Below are 23,570 nucleotides of genomic sequence, written 5' to 3'. Positions count from 1 at the left end.
AGTCGCATACCCACTGACTGTCCACAAAGGAGTGCCCTCTCACGAATCAGTAGCACCCAGTACTGAGCAACTTAATCATGTTCTCTGCCGTGATTTGACTACCTCTTGTTGTGCTGTGAAATGAGAAATATTCTACCCAACCTTCCCACAGTGGTATTTACTGTCCATCCAACCTACACATTATACTTGTCTGTCTCTATTTCAACCCTACTCCAGCTCCTTGCCTCATAGTTCATATCTCTGTAAGAAACCTAGATGCAAGACTTGTCACATACGTCCTCCCACTATTACCTACTCCAGTCCTATCACAGGAATGTCCTACCCCACAAAAGGTGGGGAAACCTGTGAATGGATCTGTGTATTCTACCAACTTAGCTGCAATCCCTGTGCAGCATTCCACATGGACAGGACCAATAACAAACTCTCTGTCCACGTGACTACTACTTCTCCACTGTGACCAATTTACAGCTGGACTACCCAACTGCCAAGCATGCTGTGCATCATGGTATACTTGACTTCAGTGACTGCTTCACAGACTGTGCCTTCTATGTTATTCCCACTAACACCAGCTTTCCTAAACTGCACAAGTGAGAACTCTCTCTGCAACATTTACTCCCATAAACACACTGGCCTCAAATTGCTAGTGCTGTTTCACCATATGCTTCTATCTGCTTCCCTGCTCCCTCTCTGACCTAAATGCCCTCTATCCCCCCATACATCTGCATAGTCTTTCGTCTTCTCTCCTCTCCCTTTCCCCCTCGCCTCCCCAGCACTACACTTGGTGACCCATCATGCTGACCCCACTACACCCCTGCACACTCTCACAGGCAGCACATAAACATATTCCCCACCTGTGCCCTGCTATCCCTCTCTCTTTCCACCTCAGGTTTCTTCTGCACCCACCAATACCAACCCCAGTGAAATGATTGCTCACTGCAGTTGGTTGTTCCTCAGCACCTAGAGGCGACAGTGAGTGAGCAAGTGAGTGGGAAAGTTGTGCATGTATAAATGTGTGTGTGTGTGTGTGTGTGTGTGTGTGTGTTCCTATATCTGATAATGGACTTTGACTGACTGCTCAGTCTGGTATTAAATTTCTTTGTCTTTCTCTCATTGCTTCCTCTATGTGGTGAGTATTAGTTTATCATAATTCATACTGTCCTTCATTTGTAAAGTAATCTAGGAGTAATTTCGTAGTTATCAATGTGAGAAGATTAGCACTAGTCATAACTGATTGTAGTGGACTTCATAAAAGCAACTTGCAGGATGTTTAATTTAACTCAATTTACGCCCATGAAGACTCTCGTTCATGATGCTGTTTGTGGAAAGTGATTTGTGAATGAATGAATTAATTAATTAATGAACATGGTATTATTGCATTGATAATCATCTGTTAAAAATGTTTTAATCAGTTAATCCAATGATATGTTAATTGCATATTTTCAGATTACAAAAAAAGTTCCCAAGGCAAGAGATTTGACCAAGAATCTATTATTTTCACCTCTGGAAATGACTCATATTGAACTACCACAGCTAAAGGTAATGATGAAAGTAATGTTAAATATCATTTGTCACAAAATTAAGTGTAGTAATTCATACCACAATACCATAAGAGTTGCTACTCGCTGCACTGAAAACGGGGAACAGAAGGATCTTTAGGAAAATGAAAGGGAATATTACAGTGAAAGTGACCCGTTGAAATTTTAGCTTTTGCGTGTAGTATTCAGCTTGACAGTGAGCTCTGTTATTGGCTCACTGAGCAGTATTGTTAAGCAGAACATTTCAACATAGTGTTGAAGGAGCATATGAAGCGAAAAGTATGCCATATGTGGAAACTTGTTCATGAAATGCGTTAATTAATAATGACCTGTGTGAAAGGAACAGAAAACGAGGATCAAAATAGAATTTCTTAAGGTGAGTTTTAGACATGTGAGAGTTATATTTGAAGTATTAGTTTGAGAGTGAAGCCAGAAAAAAGATAGGAGAGAGGTAATAATTTATGGAAGTGTAATCTTGCAAAGATGAAGGTGCACTTACAGTCGTAAAAAAGCAGTTTACTATGGGATTCATATACTCATGTAACCTAGAACACAAGTTCTGCCATCATATTCTAGCTAAGAAGTATGCATTTAAAATCCCATGTCAGTGTTACAATGAAAAGAAGTAGTGTTATATTTCAACAATAAAAGATCCAAGTTCTGAAGAGATGTTATACTTAGGCTTCCAGTAAGATACAAGCAAATATTATTGTAAAGATAATGCTTTGTTATGTGATACGTCACTTAAGAAAAGTAATTTTAAAAAAAGGCCACTTGAAACAAGTCTGGGAAGTCATATTCTTCATCTTCTGGTTGCTAGGTTTCTATTCTATGGAGTAGTCTTACAAGGAGACAGTTATTGAACTAAAATAAATAAAATCATCATAACTTCTGAACAGCTTCCAGTAGGACATTCAAACTGCACAGTTGGCTTTGGGGCATGATGGGAATTAGTATGGTTTGGTTTAGCAACGAATCCCACTTTTTAATGGATTGGTTCATTAGTAAGCGAAATTGATGCATTTGTGAGACTGAGAATCTGCATTTTCTGATCGAGAAGTCTCTTTACCCTCAATGAGTGACTGTGTGGTGTGCAGTGTCCAGCTACAGAATAATCGGTGTGATATTCCTTGATGGCACGGTGACTATTGAATGGTACGTGAAGATTTTAGAAGATGATTTTATCCCCGTTATCCAAAGTGACACTGAGTTTGACAAAATGTGGTTCATGCAAGATGGAGCTCGACCCCATCAAAACAGGAGAGTGTTTGATGTCCTAGAGAAGCACTTTTGGGACCGTATTCTGGATCTGAGCTACCCAGAGGCCACTGACATGGGCCTCGATTGGCTGCCACATTCTCTGGATCTGAACACATGTGATTCTTTTTGTGGGGCAGTATTAAAGACAAGGTGTACAGCAATAACCCCAAAACCATTGCTGAGCTGAAAACAGCCATTCAGGAGAACATCAATGTCCCAACACTTCTGAGGGTCATGCAGAATTTTGCTATTCATCTGCGCCACATCATCGCCAGTGATGGCAGGCATATCAAACATTCATAACCAAAATCTAAATATCTGTAGTGACATTTACATGTTGCATAAAGTGTCTGCACACCACAGTTTGTAACTAATTTACATTTTTTTGATGTCATTCAATAATTGTCACCCTGTAGGTTCAAAAAAATGTATAATGGAACAAATAATAACTCATGATGTTAAAGAGTGACAGTTTTCTAAAAACCAACATAAATATTGGTTTCCATTAGGCTGTTGCATAAACACTTTTTGTAATAAAGTAATGATAAATTGGCAGAAAACCAACTTCAGAAACTGCTGTAACTTCATTATCAGGATTTTGAAGGTGTCTGGTGTAATTTAATGAAATGCTTAGAGCACAAAGACTGTCTTGGGATGAGTGAAACATATCCCATTTCTCAGACAAAATCCAAAGAAAATGTCCTCAAATTATTTCTCAGCTTTGCTTTGTGTCACTGTTGTGAACCCATTACATTCCAATTGATGGCAATAACCTGATTCCTCACAGTGAATTTTTGTCATTGTTGAAAGAAACAGAATTCAATTTTTGGCTTTCATACCCTTAAGTTTAGTCTTTTGAACATCCAAAAAAATTAGATTGAAGTTACTTAAAACATGCCTAAATATATGAAAATCTGGTAACTAACAAAGTGACAAAATGAGCAGAACATACTTGAAACATAGAGCTTTGTTAAACTGAAAATAAATATAAAGGTGACTGGTGGCAGTTCAACACAAATAATTAATGTAAGTATATTTATATTTTTATCAAGTGGAATAATAACATCCAGAGGGCCAGTTTATTTGCTGTATATGGTTTTCAGACATTGATTCTTTGTTTACCTACAGAACGATCCATGATATTGCACTGTCATCAGAAACAGTACATAGAACAACTAAACTTCATTCAGCAATTTTGTAAAGATGATACGCTCAGTTGCAGACAGCTACAACAAAAAGTCCATTACACACCAAGCTTTGGCCAAAGCCTTCTTCAGAAAAGAAAGGAAGGCACACAGATTCACACAAGCAGGCACACCTCATGCACACATGACTGCTATCTCTGGCCGCTCTAAAGGCTGCAACTGTTGCATTCAACGAAAGCCCCGATCAGGAAAGAGGCAGGGAAGGGGAAAGGATACCAGAGTATGGGTGGGGGGGAGAGAAGAGTGCTGTCTGGCAGAGCATCCAGGAACTACTGTAGGAGGTGGCAGGACAAAGCTGCCAGAGGCAGTGTCAGGAGTCTGTTGGGGAGAGGCAGGGGAATGGAGAACAAAAGAGGAAAGGATCAGAGAGGGGAAAAACTGGTGAATGTGTTGGCAGAGAGCGAACATCCATTTTCATAGTTGTTGATACAACAACCTGGACTTCCCGTTGTTTTTAATTTCATCCAGCCTAGTTATGACACCACTGAATTATTTCAAGACAAATCTAATGTTTTCTCTAAGTTTGGCAATCTTCCTTAGTCTAAACACTGTATAAAATGAAAAATACAAATACATTTTGTTTCTTACCAACAGACAAATTCTGTAAATTTCTAACAATGTATTTATATCTAAAAACAAAGATGATGTGACTTACCAAACGAAAGCGCTGACAGGATGATAGACACACAAACAAACACAAACATTGTATGTTTGTGTTTGTGTTTGTTTGTGTGTCTATCAACCTGCCAGCGCTTTTGTTTGGTAAGTCACATCATCTTTGTTTTTAGATATATTTTTCCCACGTGGAATGTTTCCCTCTATTATAACAATGTATTTAGTTATATCTAAAAACAAAGATTATGTGACTTACCGAACGAAAGTGCTGGCAGGTCGATAGACACACAAACAAACGCAAACATACACACGAAATTCAAGCTTTCGCAACAAACTGTTGCTTCATCAGGAAAGAGGAAAGGAGAGGGAAAGACGAAAGGATGTGGGTTTTAAGGGAGAGGGTAAGGAGTCATTCCAATCCCTGGAGCGGAAAGACTTACCTTGGGGGGAAAAAGGACAGGTATACACTCACGCACACACACACACACATCCATCCGCACATACACAGACACAAGCAGACATTTGTAAAGGCAAAGAGTTTGGGCAGAGATGTCAGTCGAGGCGGAAGTAGAGGCAAAGATGTTGTTGAAAGACAGGTGAGGTATGAGTGGCGGCAAATTGAAATTAGCGGAGATTGAGGCCTGGCGGATAACGAGAAGAGAAGATATACTGAAGAGCAAGTTCCCATCTCCGGAGTTCTGTCAGGTTGGTGTTAGTGGGAAGTATCCAGATAACCCGGACGGTGTAACACTGTGCCAAGATGTGCTGGCCGTGCACCAAGGCATGTTTAGCCACAGGCTGATCCTCATTACCAACAAACACTGTCTGCCTGTGTCCATTCATGCGAATGGACAGTTTGTTGCTGGTCATTCCCACATAGAAAGCTTCACAGTGTAGGCAGGTCAGTTGGTAAATCACATGGGCGCTTTCACACGTGGCTCTGCCTTTGATCGTGTACACCTTCCGGGTTATAGGACTGGAGTAGGTGGTGGTGGGAGGGTGCATGGGACAGGTTTTACAACGGGGGCAGTTACAAGGGTAGGAGCCAGAGGGTAGGGAAGGTGGTTTGGGGATTTCATAAGGATGAACTAAGAGGTTACGACGGTTAGGTGGACGGCGGAAAGACACTCTTGGTGGAGTGGGGAGGATTTCATGAAGGATGGATCTCATTTCAGGGCAGGATTTGAGGAAGTCGTATCCCTGCTGGAGAGCCACATTCAGAGTCTGATCCAGTCCCGGAAAGTATCCTGTTACAAGTGGGGCACTTTTGTGGTTCTTCTGTGGGAGGTTCTAGGTTTGAGGAGATGAGGAAGTCGCTCTGGTTATTTGCTTCTGTACCAGGTCGGGAGGGTAGTTGCGGGATGCGAAAGCTGTTGTCAGGTTGTTGGTGTAATGGTTCAGGGATTCCGGACTGGAGCAGATTCGTTTGCCATGAAGACCTAAGCTGTAGGGAAGGGACCGTTTGATGTGGAATGGGTGGCAGCTGTCATAATGGAGGTACTGTTGCTTGTTGGTGGGTTTGATGTGGACGGACGTGTGAAGCTGGCCATTGGACAGGTGGAGGTCAACGTCAAGGAAAGTGGCATGGGATTTGGAGTAGGACCAGGTGAATCTGATGGAACAAAAGGAGTTGAGGTTGGAGAGAAAATTCTGGAGTTCTTCTTCACTGTGAGTCCAGATCATATCTTCATGATCTGGACTCACACCACCACCTACTCCAGTCCTGTAACCCGGAAGGTGTACACGATCAAAGGCAGAGCCACGTGTGAAAGCACCCACGTGATTTACCAACTGACCTGCCTACACTGTGAAGCTTTCTATGTGGGAATGACCAGCAAAAAACTGTCCATTTGCATGAATGGACACAGGCAGACAGTGTTTGTTGGTAATGAGGATCACCCTGTGGCTAAAAATGCCTTGGTGCACGGCCAGCACATCTTGGCACAGTGTTACACCGTCCGGGTTATCTGGATACTTCCCACTAACACCAACCTGTCAGAACTCCGGAGATGGGAACTTGCCCTTCAGTATATCCTCTCTTCTTGTTATCCGCCAGGCCTCAATCTCCGCTAATTTCAATTTGCCGCCGCTCATACCTCACCTGTCTTTCAACAACATCTTTGCCTCTACTTCCGCCTCGACTGACATCTCTGCCCAAACTCTTTGCCTTTACAAATGTCTGCTTGTGTCTGTGTATGTGCGGATGGATGTGTGTGTGTGTGTGCGCGAGTGTATACCTGTCCTTTTTCCCCCCAAGGTAAGTCTTTCCGCTCCAGGGATTGGAATGACTCCTTACCCTCTCCCTTAAAACCCACATCCTTTCGTCTTTCCCTCTCCTTCCCTCTTTCCTGATGAAGCAACTGTTTGTTGCGAAAGCTTGAATTTCGTGTGTATGTTTGCGTTTGTTTGTGTGTCTATCGACCTGCCAGCACTTTCGTTTGGTAAGTCACATCATCTTTGTTTTTAGATATATTTTTCCCACGTGGAATGTTTCACTCTATTATATGATGTATTTAGTTATATATATTTAAATGCAAAATAAATTTTAAAAAATTGGCTAGGTATGAGTAGGAAACTCGCTCCGAGGGTTACATGCAAACTTAATTATGTATATAAACAGTTCATACATCCCAGGAGTCAAGAATGTGGATGATTTTTGCATTTTGTCAACATATATACTGGCAACGTATTGGTCCTGGGAATTGCAAGACATTTAAAAATGTTTTAAGTTTGAAGTCAGATAACAAACGATAAAAGAAATATTGTTTTCATGTGATATGATTAAAAATTAATAAATTTCTGATATTTTCCATTTTACTTGCACTATGAAACCTTGCTTTTTGCTGAATTTCGTAATTCTGAGTTAATGGGAAGTACACTATAGCTTTTAATGTGTGACTTTCTGAGTATCAGAATATGTGACATAAATGGTGATATCTTTTGATTATATTGCCTTAGACCTTAACTTTTTTACATCACCAAGGGACCTTAGTATGTTACACCAATTTCAACTTGATACATCTACCCATTCATGAGAAAAAGGGGTCTTAACAGACAGACGGACAGACTGTCAGACAAAAAATGACAAAGAAATATTATTTTCATGTGCTATAATTTCAAATGAACACATCAGTTTTTTTTTCCTTTACTTGTACTATGGAACCTTGTTTCCTGCCATATTTCATGATTCTAGGTCACTGGGAAGTAACATACTAGTTTTGATGACAGTTTACGAGCATCAAAATATGTGACATAAATCGCCGTACCGTTTGATTGCATTGACTTAGAGCCTTACATTTATTACTGTGTCCAGGTGCTATAGACCTTAGTATGTGACATAAATTTCAATTTGATATGTCAGCTGTTTCCCGAGCAAACGGGGCCTTAACACATGGACAGACAGACAGTCGAATAACAAATGGTGGGGGGAGGGGGGGGGGATTTTTTCCTTTACTCGTGCTGTGAAACTTTGCTTCTTGCAAAATTTCATGAATATAAACCAATAGGAAGTACCCTGTAGGTTTTGATGAGTGAGTTTGCAAGTATCAAACATGGCATTCAACAATTCACAATCAAGTGCCTGGCAGAGGGCTCATCAAATCACCTTCCCTACCAGTCCACTTTCAAACAATGCACAGGAAACACGGACACTTAAATCTTTCTGTTTGGGCTGTGGTTTCTCTAATTTTATTGCACTGAAGTGCCAAAGAAACTGGTATAGGCATGAATATTCAAATACAGAGATATGTAAACCATTAGAATACAGCGCTGCAGTCGGCAACATCTACATAAGACAAAAGGGTCTGGCACAGTTGTTAGATCAGTTACTGCTGCTACAATGGCAGGTTCTCAAGATTTAAGTGAGTTTGAACATGGAGTTATAGTCAGTGCACTAGCAATGGGATACAGCATCTCCGAGGTAGCAATGAAGTGGAGATTTTCCCATATGACCATTTCACAAGTGTACCCTGAATATCAGGGATCTAGGAAAACAGCAAATCTCTGAAATCACTGTGGCCGGAAAAAGATCCTGCAAGAATGGGACCAACAATGACTGAAGAAAATCATTGAACATGACAGAAGTAAAATCCTTCTGCAGGTTGCTGCAGATTTCAATGCTGGGCCATTAACAAGTGTCAGCGTGTGAACCGTTCAATGAAACATCAACGATATGGGCTTTCGGAGCTGAAGACCCACTCGTGTACCCTTGATGACAGCACGACACAAAGCTTTACGCCTCGCCTGGGCATATCAACACTGACATTGAACTGTTGTTGACTGGAAACATGTTGCCTGGACAGACGAGTCTTGTTTCAAATTGTTTCAAGCAGATGGACGTGTACGGGTATGGAGGCAACCTCATGAATCCATCAAAAGTGCATGTCAAAAGGGATCTGTTCAAGCTGGTGAAGTCCCTGTAATGGTGTGCGCCATTGCGCAGTTGGAGTGATATAGGGCCCCTGATATGTCTAGATATGACATTTACAGGTGTCAGGTACGTAAGCATCCTGTCTGATCACCTACATCCATTCATGTCCATTGTGCATTCCGACAGATTTGGGCAAAACCAGCAGGACAATGCAACAACCCACATGTCCAGAATTGCAACAGAGTGGCTTCAGGAACATTCTTCTGAGTTTAAACACTCCTGTTGGCCACCAAACTCACCAGACATTAACCTTATTAAGCATATCTGGGATGCCTTGCGACATGCTGTTCAGAAGAGATCTCCACCCCCTTCGTACTCTTACTGATTTATGGACAGCCCTCCAGGATTCATGGTGTCAGTTCCCACCAGCACTACTTCAGACATTAGTTGAGTCCATGCCAAGTAATTTTGCGGCACTTCTGCGTACTCACCCGAGCCCTATATGATATTAGGCAGGTGTACCAGTTTCTTTGGCTCTTCAGTGTTATGATGGTCATACCTCCCAGTGTAGGTGGGCAACAACAAAACATTTTCACACTCGAGAAGAAAGTTGGTGATTGAAATTTCATGAGAAGATTGCCCCACAATGAAAAGCACATTTGTTTTAATGATTGCCACATCATTTCATGTATCATATTTGTGGTGCTGTCTCCCCTGTTTCACGAGCACCAAACAAGCTGCCCCTCTATGAATTTTTTCATTCCTATCTGATGTGGATCCCACACAGCCCATCAATACTCCAGAAGAGGACATACAAGCATAACATAGGCAATCTGTTTAGTAGAACTGTTTCATTTTCTCAGCATTCTGCCAGTAAATTGTAGTCTTTGCTTTGCTTTCCCCTCAATGTTGACTATGTGATTGTCCCAACTTTTCCATCTTAAGTTATTTGTAATTGTAATCCCTAAGTGTGTAGTCGAATTTACAGCCTTTAGATTTGTATGATTTATTATGTAACCAAAATTTAGCGGATTCCTTTTGGTACTCATATGGATAACTTCACACTTTTCATCATTTAAGAGTCAAATGCCACTTTTCACACTATACATTTAGCTTTTATAAATTGTTTTCCAATTTGTTTCAATCATCTGATGACTCTATAAGATACTAAATGACAGCATCATCTGCAAGCAGTCTAAAGAGTGCCACACAGGTTGTCTCCCAAATTGTTTTTGCAGATCAGGCACAGCAGAGGGCCTATAACACTTGCTTTGGGAATGCCAGATATTACTTCTGTGTTACTAGATAGCTTTCCATCAGTTACTTTGAACTGTGACCTTTCTGATAGGAAACCTTGAATCCAGTCACACAACTGAGACAATACTCCTTAGGCATGCTTGTGAGGAAAGGTGTCAGAAGCCTCCTGGAAATCTAAAAATGTAGAATCAGTTTGCCTTCTTCTGTCAATAGCACTTATTATTTCATGAGAAGAAAGAGTTAGTTGTGTTTCACAAGAACAAAATTTTCTGAGTCTGTGTTGGCTGTTTGTCAATAAATTGTTTTCCTTGAGATGACTCATAATGTTAGAACACAGTATATATTTAAAAATCCTGCTGCAAACTACTGATAGAGATATGGGCCTGTAATTTAGTGGATTACTCCTATTCCCATTCTTGGGTATTATTGTGACTTGTGCAACTTTCCAGTCTTAAGGTATGGATCTTCCAATGAGTGATTAGTGGTATGTGACTGCTAGATATAGAGCTATTGTATCAACATACTCTGGGAGGAACCTGACTGGTGTACAGTCAGCATCAAAGGCCTTGCCTTTATTAAGCAATTTAAGCTGCTGTCCTATGTTGAGGATATCTACTTCTATGCTCCTCATGTTGGCAGTTGTTCTTAGTTAGAATTCCAGAACATTATTTCATCATCTTGAGTGAAGTAATTTTGGAAAACCAAGTTTAGCAACTCTGTTTTAGTGGCATGGTCATCAGTAACATCACTATTGTTATCACACAGTGAAGGTATTGATTGGGTCTTTCTTCTGGTGTACTTCACATACAACCAGAATCTCTTTGGATTTTCTGCCAGATTTCACAAACAGAGTCCTGTTGTGGAAAGTATGAAAAGTATCCTGATTTGAAGTTCACGCTACCTTTCAAGCTTCTGTAAAACTTCGCCAATCTTCAGATTTCGCTTTCTTTTAAGTTTGGCATGCATGCTTTTTTCATTGCTTCTGTAGCACTGTTCTGACCTGTTTAGTGCACCATGGGGGATCAGTACCATCTCTTATTAATTTATTTGGTATATGTCTGTCAATAACCATCAATACCTTTTCTTTGAACTTAAACTGCATCTGGTCTACATTTACATATTCATATTGGAAAGAGTGAAGACTGTCTCTTAGGTAGGCCTCACGCGAATTTTTTTAAAATAGATGTATTTTGCATTTATTTTTGGTGGCTTTAGATGTTAAGGTATTCAGTCTCACTACAACAACCTTGTGGTTGCTGATCCCTGTGTCCTTCATAATACTCCCTATTTCCTCAGGATTATTTGTTGCTAAGAATTCTAGTATGTTTTCACAACCATTTACACTTTGAGTGGGCTCCTGAACTAATTGTTCAATACAATTTTCTGAGAATGCATTCAGGATGATTTTGAATGATGTTTTATGCCTACCTCTGATAGTAAACATGTATTTTCGCCAGTATATTGAGGATAGGTTGAAGTCACCACCAACTATAACTGTATGAATGGGGTACCTATTTGAAAAGAGACTCAAGTTTTCTTTGAAGTGTTCAGCAACTGTATCATCTGAGTCAAGGGGATGGGGGGAAGGTCTTAGCAAAAGGAACCAATTATTAATTTGTTCTGGTTGTCAAATAGAACCTCTACCCATACTAATTCATAAGAACTATCTACTTTGGTTTCACTACAAGGTAAACTACTGACAGCAATAAACACTCCACCACATACTGTGTTTAATGTATCCTTTCTGAACATGGTTAGGTCATTTGTAAAACTTTTGGCTGAACTTATTTCTAACTTTATCCAACTTTTCATACCTGTAACGATTTGAGATTCAGTGCTTTCTGCTAGCGTTTGGAGCTCTGTTTATTTTCCAACATAGCTATGGCAGTTTACAACTACAATACTGATTGTTCCTATGTCTACCTCTTCCTGTGTTTGTCCTGCACCCTTTGAAACTGAAAGTCTTTCTGTACTTTCCCAAGACCTTCTAACCTAAAAAACCACTCAGTTCCCTCCGCACAGCCCCTGCTACCTATGTAGCCAGTTGTGACATAAATGGCTGCGCCTTTTGATTGCACTGACTTAAAAGCTTCTATTTATTACAACGTCAAGGGATCATATGCCTGAGTATGTGATATACATTTCAACTTGATAAGACTACCTGTTCCTGAGAAAAAGGGGTCTTAACAGACAGGTGGACAGGCACAAAGACAGACAGACAACAAAGTGATCCTATAATGTTCTGGTTTTTACTGATTGAGGAACATAATGCTAAAAGTTATCTGACTTTTGGTTTATATATTAAGAAAAATGTTTATCTCTCTTCCAACTTAAATTAAGTTTCAGATTTTCCAACGTTTTATGTTGTGTGAAGAGATGACAGAAAATTTTACAGTAAATAGTTGAAGTTAGTGACAAATAAAACACCCAGTTTGCAAAATGCAAACACTTTAACTATCAGATTAGTTAAGTGTATGTGCTCATGAGCTGTGCACAAAAATTTAATCATTACAGATCTATTACAGGTGCAAATCTATTCATTTTTCTGAATATACAGTATACATATTTCTTGACACTTATCCTCAAAAATGCTAAACCCATCATTTGAAAATTATTTTGATCTGAAGGAAAACATATTGCATGTTAACTTAGGCTGTGCAAACCTACATTCAACTGCATTTCAGTAAAATATGACATTTAGCTGCCACACCTCATTTGCTATTTTGACATGAAGTGATCCAATAGACACTTGTATTCGTGGATGATTCTGCAGTACTTTGCTCCTCCTTCAAGCCTGGAACAGCTATGTAGCAGTAGTGTGAACAGTTCACACCACTTTCAGTGCACACTAAGGAACTGTCACAATCTTTTCTGTGTCCATTAATAGCATCATGTCAATATAAGGTTCCTAGTAGAGTATTACTTATTTTTGGCTGATTTTGTTGCACTCTGTATATCTTCTGGCCCATCGGTAGCAATACATTAGCTGGAGCTGACATTTAATAGCTTGGAGAAGGATCAGGCACTTATTGGCTATAAATTCTCAGCATAAAAATGATGTCTCACCTTCCACCATTGTTGCTGGTGTTGTGGTCTTCAGTCCAAAGACTGGTTTGATGTAGTTCTCCATCCAAGACTATTGTTACATCTACATCTACATTTGTACTGTGCAAAGCAGTGTGAAGTGCATACAGAGGGTATGTCCCATTGTGTCAGTTATCAGGGTCTTCCCAGCTCCATTCATGTATGGAGTGTGGGAAGAATGATTGTTTAAATTCCTCCATGTGTGCTGCAGTTGTTGAGCAACCTACATCCATTTGGACCTGCTTACTGCATTCATCTCTTGGTCTCTCTTTACAATGATTAGTCCCCTCACTTCCTTACATAACCTGACTATTCCTTGATGCCTCAGGATGTGTCCTATCAACTGACCCCTTCTGTTTGTCAAGTTGCACCATAAGCTTCTTTCCTCCCCAATTTGATTCATTACCTCTTCATTAATTATCTAATCTAACTGTCTAATCTACAATATTCTTCTGTAGTGCCACATTTTGAAAGCTTTTATACTCTTCTTCCTTCAGCTGTTTATTGTCCACACTTTGCTTCCTTAGAAAGCAAAATTTTAGACAAATACTTGCAGAAAAGACTTCCTAATAGTTAATTTTATATTCAGCATTGACAAATTTCTCTTTTCTGAATTGCTTATCTTACTATTGCTAGTTTGTGTTTTATATCCTTGCTTCTTCAGCTGTTGACAGTTATTTTGCTGCCCAAACAGTAAAACTCATCCACTAATTTTAGTGTCTCATTTCTCAGTCTAGTTCTTTCAGCATCATGTCCTTCTGTTTGCTCACTATGCAGAATGAATGACACTGGTAACAGGATAGAACCCTGACTCATTCTCCTTTAAGCTACTGTCTCCCTTTCATGTCCTTTGACTCTCATAAGTATCTTCAAACAAGACACTGACCATTATTTAGTAGTTAGTCTGTACTGATCTGCACATACATCTATAGTTCTAAATTAGTACTTACCTCATTTTTTTATTGTTTGCCTCTCTGTCTTCCGTAAAGTATTGAAGGAGATATCAAGTTGGTAAGGTAATGACCACGGTTCTCTCCTCTAATCATCAATACTTTTATTCCACAACAAATGTACAGGTCGCAGACTAGGCGGGAGCTGAGGTCCCGGAAGTATATAAAACAAAGATCAACTTGTAGACATAATACACATATGATGTTCTGGCCTATCGATTCATGGATCAACGCCCCATAGCCCCCCCCCCCCCCCCCCCCTACAGTATGGAGTAAGTACCCGAAGGTGGGGCAGTTGGCGAGAGTTTAAGTGGGTTACAGTGAGTTCCTCCGCGTCTAACGGCACCGGCCGTGTGGGAGGAGAGTGTGGAGCAAATCCTAGAATGCTGATGCTGAAGTCTTGAAGCGACGTCGGCGGTCGTAGTCTTCAGCCGGTGCGGGAGCGCTGGTGTGGAAGGGTGTCATCGGCAGGGAACCTAATGATCACCTTTCCACTTGGCGTAATGTAAGCACGTAGGTTGCCACACGTAGCACTTCGAGAGATTTTGAAACAATTCACTACACGTTGTGACACACCACCTAACGAGTCACACAAATTGTCACACGCAAGCAGCACTAATGCGGTATCACCATTAAGATGACAGATAAACCACAAATGTCATTAGGATGAACGTGAGTAGAGAACTCATAAGTGGCGCCTGCTAACAGAGAGGTAAGCTGAGCCGGTAGGGTGGGGAAACAGTAGCACGGTGAGGGCAGTGTGCTGTGAGTAGAGGGGTGAGTGTCAGGTGGTGAGGTCTGAGTGGGTGTGGCAGGAACCTGCAGGCTGCACCGGATAGAAGAGCGGTGCGGTGTGCTGTTGCACGAAGATGGAACTGTTATATTAGAGCCCTGGGAACTGGGGCCTCTGCTATGGGAGCCGGGAGGCGGAAAACCACAGAATGAGTGTGGGCTTGTTGACGGGGCCAGTATAGGCGTGAGCTTACTCGAATCATGAGCTGAGGAAGAAGGCCAAGGGTGGCCAGAGGGCGTGGTCTCTTGAACGGTGGGTGAGGTAGGGGAAAACTCGACGCGAGCAGATTTAACCCTGTTGAGGGAGACAGTAGTTACTGAGCCCTTAATTATGATGTCCATTGTGTTACTGGTTTGTTTGACAACTCTGTAGGGACCTGTGTAAGGGGGCTGTAACGGGGCTTTTTAGTGTTGTCGTGAAGGAACACAAATTCGCAAGTTTCGAGCGCCTTGGGAACATATGTTTGTGGCGGAGTGTGGCTGGAAGGGGGCAGGGGTTGAAGCTTGTTACAGTGTAACCTCACCCGTTCTACCAAGGATGGCAGTTCGGATGGTTTGGCGACTGGAGTAGGAGCAATAAGTTCGCCTGGCAGTGTAAGGGACTGGCCGTAGACGAACTCGGCCACTGAGCCTTTAAGGTCTTCCTTGAAAGTGGTCCGCATACCAACAAAGATGAATGGCAGGGCTTCCATCCAAAGGAGGCCATGGCAAAGTAGGGCAGTCTTAAGCATCCTATGCCAACGTTCCGCGAAGCCGTTGCTTTGGGGGTGGTATGGTGTTGAACGAATTTTCTTGATGCCACACAGCCTACACAGTTCAGAAAAAAAGGCAGACTCAAATTGACGGCCTTGGTCGGTCATCAAGTAAACAGGACAGCCACAGCGTGAAATCCAAGTGTCTATGAAGGATCGTGCCACTGATTCAGATGTAATATTGCGTAGCAGGGCAGCTTCCACCCAACGAGAGGTTCTGTCTATAAGAGATAGCACATATCTGTAACCCTCGGAGGGGGTGAGGGGGTCCACCAAGTCGTGCTGGAAGCGACTGGGAGGAGCGGTGAAGCTGCCTAGTGGGGGCAATGTGTGCCGCAAAACTTTATTTTGTTGGCACGGAATGCAGGCACAGGCCGAGGCTTGGCAGTCGCAATGCATGTTGCGCCAGACGATGCGCTCTGAAATAAGTCTGGTAGAGGTTCTCACACCTGGATGAGCTAGGTTGTGTAATTTGTCAAACACCTGTTTCTGTAGGTTTGGGTATCAAGGGACGGAGTGTACCAGTTGATTCGTCACACCAAACCTCGCCTATGACACCGGGAAAGGTGGATCGCACAGGTTTGAGTGACGAGCTGTGATCATAAATAAGGTCCATAATGTCCATGTATGCAGACTGCAGCTGAGGCAAGTTAGAGAGGTCTATCAGAGTTGTGAGAGCACCAACACGAGACAAAAAATCTGCCACCACATTATCTGCACCCTTGATGTGTCGTATGTCAGAGGTAAATTGCAATATAAAGTCCAAATGATGGAAGCGTCTAGGTGGAGGGTCAGTCAGGGGGTTCTTTACAGCAGCAACCAAAGGTTTATAGTCGGTTAAAATGTAGAAGTCCCTACCCTCAACCTCGGTGCGAAAGTGTTTCACAGCCTCATACACTGCCAAGAGCTCCCTATCAAAGGCTGAGTACTTTTTTTGAGCGCTGTTGAGCTTCTTAGAAAAGGACTGCAAAGGAGAGGTAGTATCTCCGACAGTTTGGCTGAGGACAGCACCTACAGCGGTATCACTGGCATCCGCGGTAATAAAAAATGTAGCGTCCGGATGCGGGTGAGCAACAGTCACTGCGTTTGCTAGTAGGTGCTTCAGTTTGTCAAAAGCTTGTTCCATGGCAGGGGTCCAGGAGACCTGACGGATACCAGTTGTATTTTTGCGAGCAAGGGTTTCTGTTATGGGAGTGTGAACCTTGGCTGCGGCAGGCAAGTGCTTCCTATAATAGTTAACTGTTCCGATGAACCTGCACAGCTCCTTAAACGAGTGAGGGTGTGGCAAATCCAAAACAGGTTTGATTTTATCCTCAGGAGGAGTGAGGCCCTTAGCTGACACGATGTTGCCTAAGAATCTTACTGAAGTCTGGTGCAACTGGAGCTTCTTATTATTCAGTTAAACACCGGCAGCAGTAAGAGTGTCTTTAACAATCTGCAAATGTTCCTTGTTCTTTTGCAAAGTAGGACTGAAAATAAGAATGTGTTCCAAGTAAACGAAACAAAAATCCAGATGAAACAACACCTTGTTTATGAATCTCTGCCAAGTTTGTACAGTGTTGCGGAGGCCAAAGGGCATGAACTGGTACTGGAAAAGGCCGGAAGGTGTTGTAACAGCTGTCTTTTCAATATCCTCTGGTGCTATCGGAATTTGATGATAGGCCCTACAGTCCACTACCTAGAAATATATGGCGCCTGCAAGAGCATGTTTAAAATCCGCGACTTTAGGAACCGGGTACATGTCTATTATAGTACGAGAGTTCAACTTAGTATAGTCGCCAACCATAAGCCAGGTGCCGTCGCGTTTTGTGACGAAGTGGATAGGCAAGGCCCAGCATCCGGCAGATGGTTCTATGATGCCGGCTGTTAAGAGATCGTCTATTTGTTCGCGAGCCACTTTCATGAGTTCTGGCTTGAGACGGCGTGGTCGGCAAGAGATAGGCAGTCCGTCTTGCAAGTGAAGTTTGTGGGCGGTGCCGTCTATAACCACGGAATCGCGCGATACGGTACACGAGGTGACTGTCTGTGGTATAGTGTGCGCGGCGGCCGCTAGGCTGGGTTGTGGCGCGGACGGCGAAAGTTTGCATAAATGCCAGCTGTTGGGTAGCTGGGAGTGACAAACAAGTGAGCTACGTGAAACAAGGTTGGTACACTGTTTATTAAAGTGCGCGTCATTTACGATGGCGGCCGAGTTTAGGTTCATGCAAGGAAATGCACATCGTCATGCTCGGACCCAAACACCACCGGCGGTCGACAATAGGCGCAACCGACTGCCAGTTATCCTCCAAGGGCCTGTTCGTAACCAACAGGAGTTCCGGCGTAAAGTTTTTAATTGACACTGGGTTGGACCTGAGTATCATACCACGAACAGCCATACATCATTGCCGGCTGCCAACTGCCTTCCGTCTAACGGCTGCCAACAATTCTTCCATCGCAACATACGGCACACAGAGGATGGAGCTTAATCTTGGCCTACGTCGCCATACAAGTGGAATTTTACAGTGGCTGACGTCATGGAGGTGATCATCGGGGATGACCTCCTGGCGCACTACCAGCTGTTGCTGGATGTCACGAATGCACGCTTGGTAGACAGCGTCACTGGCTTAGCAGTCACGGGTTTCCGTCGCAACACCCCAACGCACAGTGCCAATTTTGTCCATGCTACGGAGGGTGAGTACACCGAATTACTGCTTAACTATCTGAACTTGACCAGGCCACCCGGCCTTTCCAGGTTCATACCACATGACACGGTGAATCACATTCAAACGACTGATGGTCCCCCAGTAGCATGCCGACCTAGGCGTTTCGCTCCGGACCGATTGTTGATAGCGAAGGCAGAATTTGACACCATGATTCGCGAGGGCATAATGCGGCCATCTAAGAGCCCATAGTCCTCCGCATTACATCTTGTTCCGAAGAAGGGTGGAGCTTGGCGCCCATGCAGTGACTACCGTGCACTTAACACGCGAACAGTGCCAGACAGATATCCTGTTCCGTTACTGAGGGCTTATAATCACGCTTTACATGGTGCCACGGTGTTCACAGTTCTGGACTGCGCTAAAGCATATACACAGAGTCCGGTGGCCAATGACGACATTCCAAAGACTGCAATAATAACGCCTTTCGGTTTATTTGAAAGCAAATTTATGATTTTCGGTTTACGCAATGCCGCTCAGACCTGGCAAAGGTTTATAGACTCGGTTCTCCAGGGGCTGCCGTTTTGTTTCTCCTACCTGGACGATGTGTTAGTGTTCTCTGCTGGCCATGAACAACATCTGCAAGAGATTTTCGAGCTATTGGAGCGTTACGGCATCGTCTTGAACGTGGACAAGTGTGTTTTTGGGCAGTCAGAGGTGACATTTCTTGGACATAAGATTTCTACTGAAGGCTCTCTTCCTCTGCTTGAGAAGGTGGACGCTATCTTGCAGCTACCCCGACCCACTACGATCAAAGAATTACATCGTTTTTTGGGGATGCTCAATTTTTATCGACGACACCTTCCCCACACTGCAGATCTGCAGGAACCTTTGCTGGTGGCATAATCAGGCCCTAAAGTAAATAGCAAGTCTCTGATACAGTGGACAGAGGACATGTGTTCTGCGTTCAAGGCAACAAAGAAGGCATGGCCGATGCGGCGCTTCTCTCACACCCACAGCTCTATGCGCCATTAGCAGTTGTCGTAGACACAAGCCAGATGGTGATCGGAGCTGCGTTACAACAATGGTCGGACAACGCATGGCAGCCACTGGCGTATTATTCCCACAAGCTTTCGCCTGCACAGAGAAAATGGAGCACATATGACCGTGAGCTCCTGGCGGTATACCAAGCAGTGAAATATTTCCGCCCCCAAGTGGATGCGCGAACTTTCACGATACATACAGACCACAAGCCACTCATGTTCGCCTTCCGTTGGAATAGTGTAAACTGCTCCCCCCCGTCAATTTCATCACCTTGAGTTCGTGGCCCCGTTTACTACCAACATTAGACATATTTCTGGGATCGACAACATTGTTGCGGACTGCCTATCACGGATCAGCAGTGTTTCCAGTACCATAGACTTTCCTGCACTGGCACAGGCATAGAGAGACGATGAAGAACTCCTCGCCTATGTTAAAGATATGGCTTCCGCATTGCAACTGAAACTCGTTGATGTTCCGGGGGAAGATACACAGCTATACTGCGACGTTTCTCGCAGCCGACCTCATCCTTTTCTGATGCCTCCTTTTAGAAGACAAGCCTTTGATACAGTACATGGATTGTGCCATCTGGGGTTACGCCCGACATTCCGCCTAGTATCGCAACATTTCGTGTGGCCGGGCATGCAAAAAGACTGCCGCGAGTGGGTCCGATCTTGTCTTCAGTGCCTACGCTGCAAGATTAACCGCCATGTACACACACCGATCGGCGATTTTCCTGATACCACCGTCCGCTTTGCCCACGTTCATTTGGATGTAGTCAGACCACTTCCACCTTCGAACGGACAAAGATATCTGTTTACAATGATCGACCGTTTTGCACATTGGCCGGAGGCAGTGCCAGTGGATAATATCACAGCAGACACATTAGCTTCCGCTTTTGCAATGTCGTGGTTGGCAAGTTTTGGGTGCCCATCACATATTACCACTGACCGTGGACTGCAATTTGAATCAGACCTATTCTCACAGCTGGCCAAGTTCTGTGGTTACACCCACCATAAGAGCAGAAGTTATCACCCAGCAAGCAACGGAATGATCGAATGCTGGCACCGTTGTTTGAAGGCCGCGCTGATGTGCCACGAAGAAACCTGGACAACCGCACTACCAGTGGTCTCGTTAGGCTTACGGACGACTTTCAAACCAGACCTGGGGTTGTCAGCGGCGGAACCGGTTTATGGAGAAACACTGCGCCTTCCTGGTGACTTTGTATACGCTGATGCCATAGAGACAGTTGCTACTGGCCAACCGGATTTCTTGCGACGCTTGAGGGACCATGTATCAAAGATTTGCCCTCCGAAAGCCACACATCATGACAAGCCGCCCACTTTTGGGCACCAGGACCTGGAACAATGTCGTCACATCATGCTCCGCACTGAGGGCGTTAAACCACCTCTACAAGCTCCTTATTCTGGTCCATACGAAGTGCTACGGCACAGTGCCCACACAACGGATATCCTAGTGAACAGCAAAACCACGACTGTTGTGTTGAATCGGGTTAAACCTGCGTATGTTTTTCCTGACACCCCACTAGCGGCACCTTGTCATAGGCATCCACCTACTGCTGTTCCAGACACTGGCGCCACATCTCCGGCGCCGGCTCTTCAACATCCGCCGCCCAACGCAGCACAACATCCACCTCCTAATGCTGTTCCTCCTCCTCCGACACGGTTGATCCGTTCTGGACGTCGGGTGCACTTACCGACGCGGTATCTCGACACCGACGCTCCGCTTCCACCCGGGGCTGATGTAGCGACGCTGCTACGTGCTAATTCAAGCTCGCTGGTGTGGTGTGTGCGCGTGTGTCAGTGCAGTGCTGTGCGGTCGTAATTACTGTACACAATGTCTGTGTAGTTCCGTGCCCAACCTCTAGATGCTCTGTGTTTTCTAGCTTTTATATACGTTCTGTTTATTATTATTGTTCCTTGTTTTTTGAGTTAATTGATTGTTCCGTGCCTCCTGGCTTGTGTATACGAGTACTGTTTTCTCTCCAATAACTATGGAAGTTTTCCCAGAATTAAGGATCCTTCTGTAGAGGCCAGAAGCAAATTTTGTAACTCCGATCAGTCCATCCATGCCAGGCGTCATCAGATACACGCTCGCAATAAAGTTATTGTTGCTGAACTGAAGGTCTTTATTCTTCTGAATCACGTTAAGCAAAGGTAGGACAGCCACCAGTTTAGCTGAACCTGACAAGTTCATTGCAAAAGATGTTGATGTTAGTACTCAAGATTTTGTTTTTTGGTCCCCATCAGGGGTTTGACCTTCATCTCTAAATCTGAAATCTATAATGTGAGCCAGATGGGTAACATCTCCCTCCCTAGCATCTTTGGCGTGGGTTCCTCTCCCCCTCCCCCTCCTCCTCCCCCTCTCCCGCTCCCTTTTCCCCCTTCCCCACCCTCTCTGCCGAAGTACTTTCGCCTCCTAGCTAGGTCACATGCTTGATAGCCAGTCCACGTGGTGGGGCCGTTATGTACCAATCTGGCTGAGCCCCCTGATATCACAGGGATCACACAGCTGCTACATGTGCTGTGAACGCCTTGTGCAAGCCTAGAAGTTGTTGCCCATCTTTTCAGGGCATCGGAACTCCCGGCAATGAGTGTCCTGCTAGGACGCTGCGGGCTTTCAATTAAAAAATTGTGACCCTCAGCTACGTACCCTTAGACTCAGAGTTGAAATATTAAAAGTTATACTGTTGAGTCTACAGTATACAATATGAATATACACATGAAACAAATGGTCGAAGGTTCTTAACACTTGGCAATTGCGAATTTTGAATGTAACATAGAAATTTATTAATGAAAGATTGCAATTAAATAAAATCTGCATGTACCATTTTAACGGCTTTAAATGATGAGTACAATAGCAGAAGTACCTTTAAGAATGCCATTTATTGCTGTAAAACACTTATTGGTGTCAATGGTCCACCAATTAAATAAAATATAAGTGGAATAACAAGGAAACAATAGATTCCTACTTCATGTAATTAGTTATGAGCAACACCATAGCTCGGGAGATATTCACTTCTAAATGCATACTTCGTATTCACTGCAGAAGCCACGTAAATCTCACAAGTGCACAAGTTGGCACTACGAAATATTTCTATCCCCCACAACCACGCGCAAACTGCTCAACACTCTCCAAGTATTTTCCATCGTGCCTTCCTGTCCAGCACTCCCCTGTGTCCTGTGCGACTCAATTCTCCTCCTCCACTTACATACAGTCTCACCATTGACTTCAGTAGTCGCCTACCGTAGTAACAAGCACTGATTGGCTAGAGCGCACCCACCATGTCTCCAAGCCAACGCACACTCACAAACGTATTGAAACACATACGAAATTCTGGATTTACATTTAAATAACTTGAAATTAAATAAATATTCCTACAGCTGGACCATAAATATGCTCTAACACACATTATTAAATACATAAGCAAATTACTAAAAATACTAACGCGAATTCTTTACAGACGAATGGAAAAACTGGTAGAAGCGGACCTCGGGGAAGATCAGTTTGGATTCCGTAGAAATGTTGGAACACGTGAGGCAATACTAACCTTACAACTTATCTTAGAAGAAAGATTAAGAAAAGGCAAACCTACGTTTCTAGCATTTGTAGACTTAGAGAAAGCTTTTGACAATGTTGACTGGAATACTCTCTTTCAAATTCTGAAGGTGGCAGGGGTAAAATACAGGGAGCGAAAGGCTATTTACAATTTGTACAGAAACCAGATGGCAGTTATAAGAGTCGAGGGCCATGAAATGGAAGCAGTGATTGGGAAAGGAGTGAGACAGGGTTGTAGCCTCTCCCCGATGTTATTCAATCTGTATATTGAGCAAGCAGTAAAGGAAACAAAAGAAAAATTCGGAGTAGGTATTAAAATTCATGGAGAAGAAGTAAAAACTTTGAGGTTCGCCGATGACATTGTAATTCTGTCAGAGACAGCAAAGGACTTGGAAGAGCAGTTGAACGGAATGGACAGTGTCTTGAAGGGAGGGTATGAGATGAACATCAACAAAAGCAAAACGAGGATAATGGAATGTAGTCAAATTAAATCGG

The 23,570-nt window shown here is 43.3% G+C and overlaps 1 protein-coding gene across 1 annotated transcript in view; it reads left to right on the top strand.

Moving 5' to 3' along the window:
• The window catches only part of LOC126203548 (uncharacterized), a 255,598-nt gene that overhangs the window by 53,476 nt on the left and 178,552 nt on the right, over positions 1-23,570 (top strand). Inside the window, exon 3 of the mRNA XM_049937870.1 lies at positions 1,444-1,536. Within this exon, the coding sequence (XP_049793827.1) occupies positions 1,444-1,536 (93 nt within the window). The remainder of the gene's footprint in view (positions 1-1,443; positions 1,537-23,570) is intronic.

Source organism: Schistocerca nitens, chromosome 9, assembly GCF_023898315.1.
Source record: "Schistocerca nitens isolate TAMUIC-IGC-003100 chromosome 9, iqSchNite1.1, whole genome shotgun sequence".
NCBI lineage: Eukaryota > Metazoa > Arthropoda > Insecta > Orthoptera > Acrididae > Schistocerca > Schistocerca nitens.
This window is presented reverse-complemented; position numbering and strand designations above follow the sequence as displayed.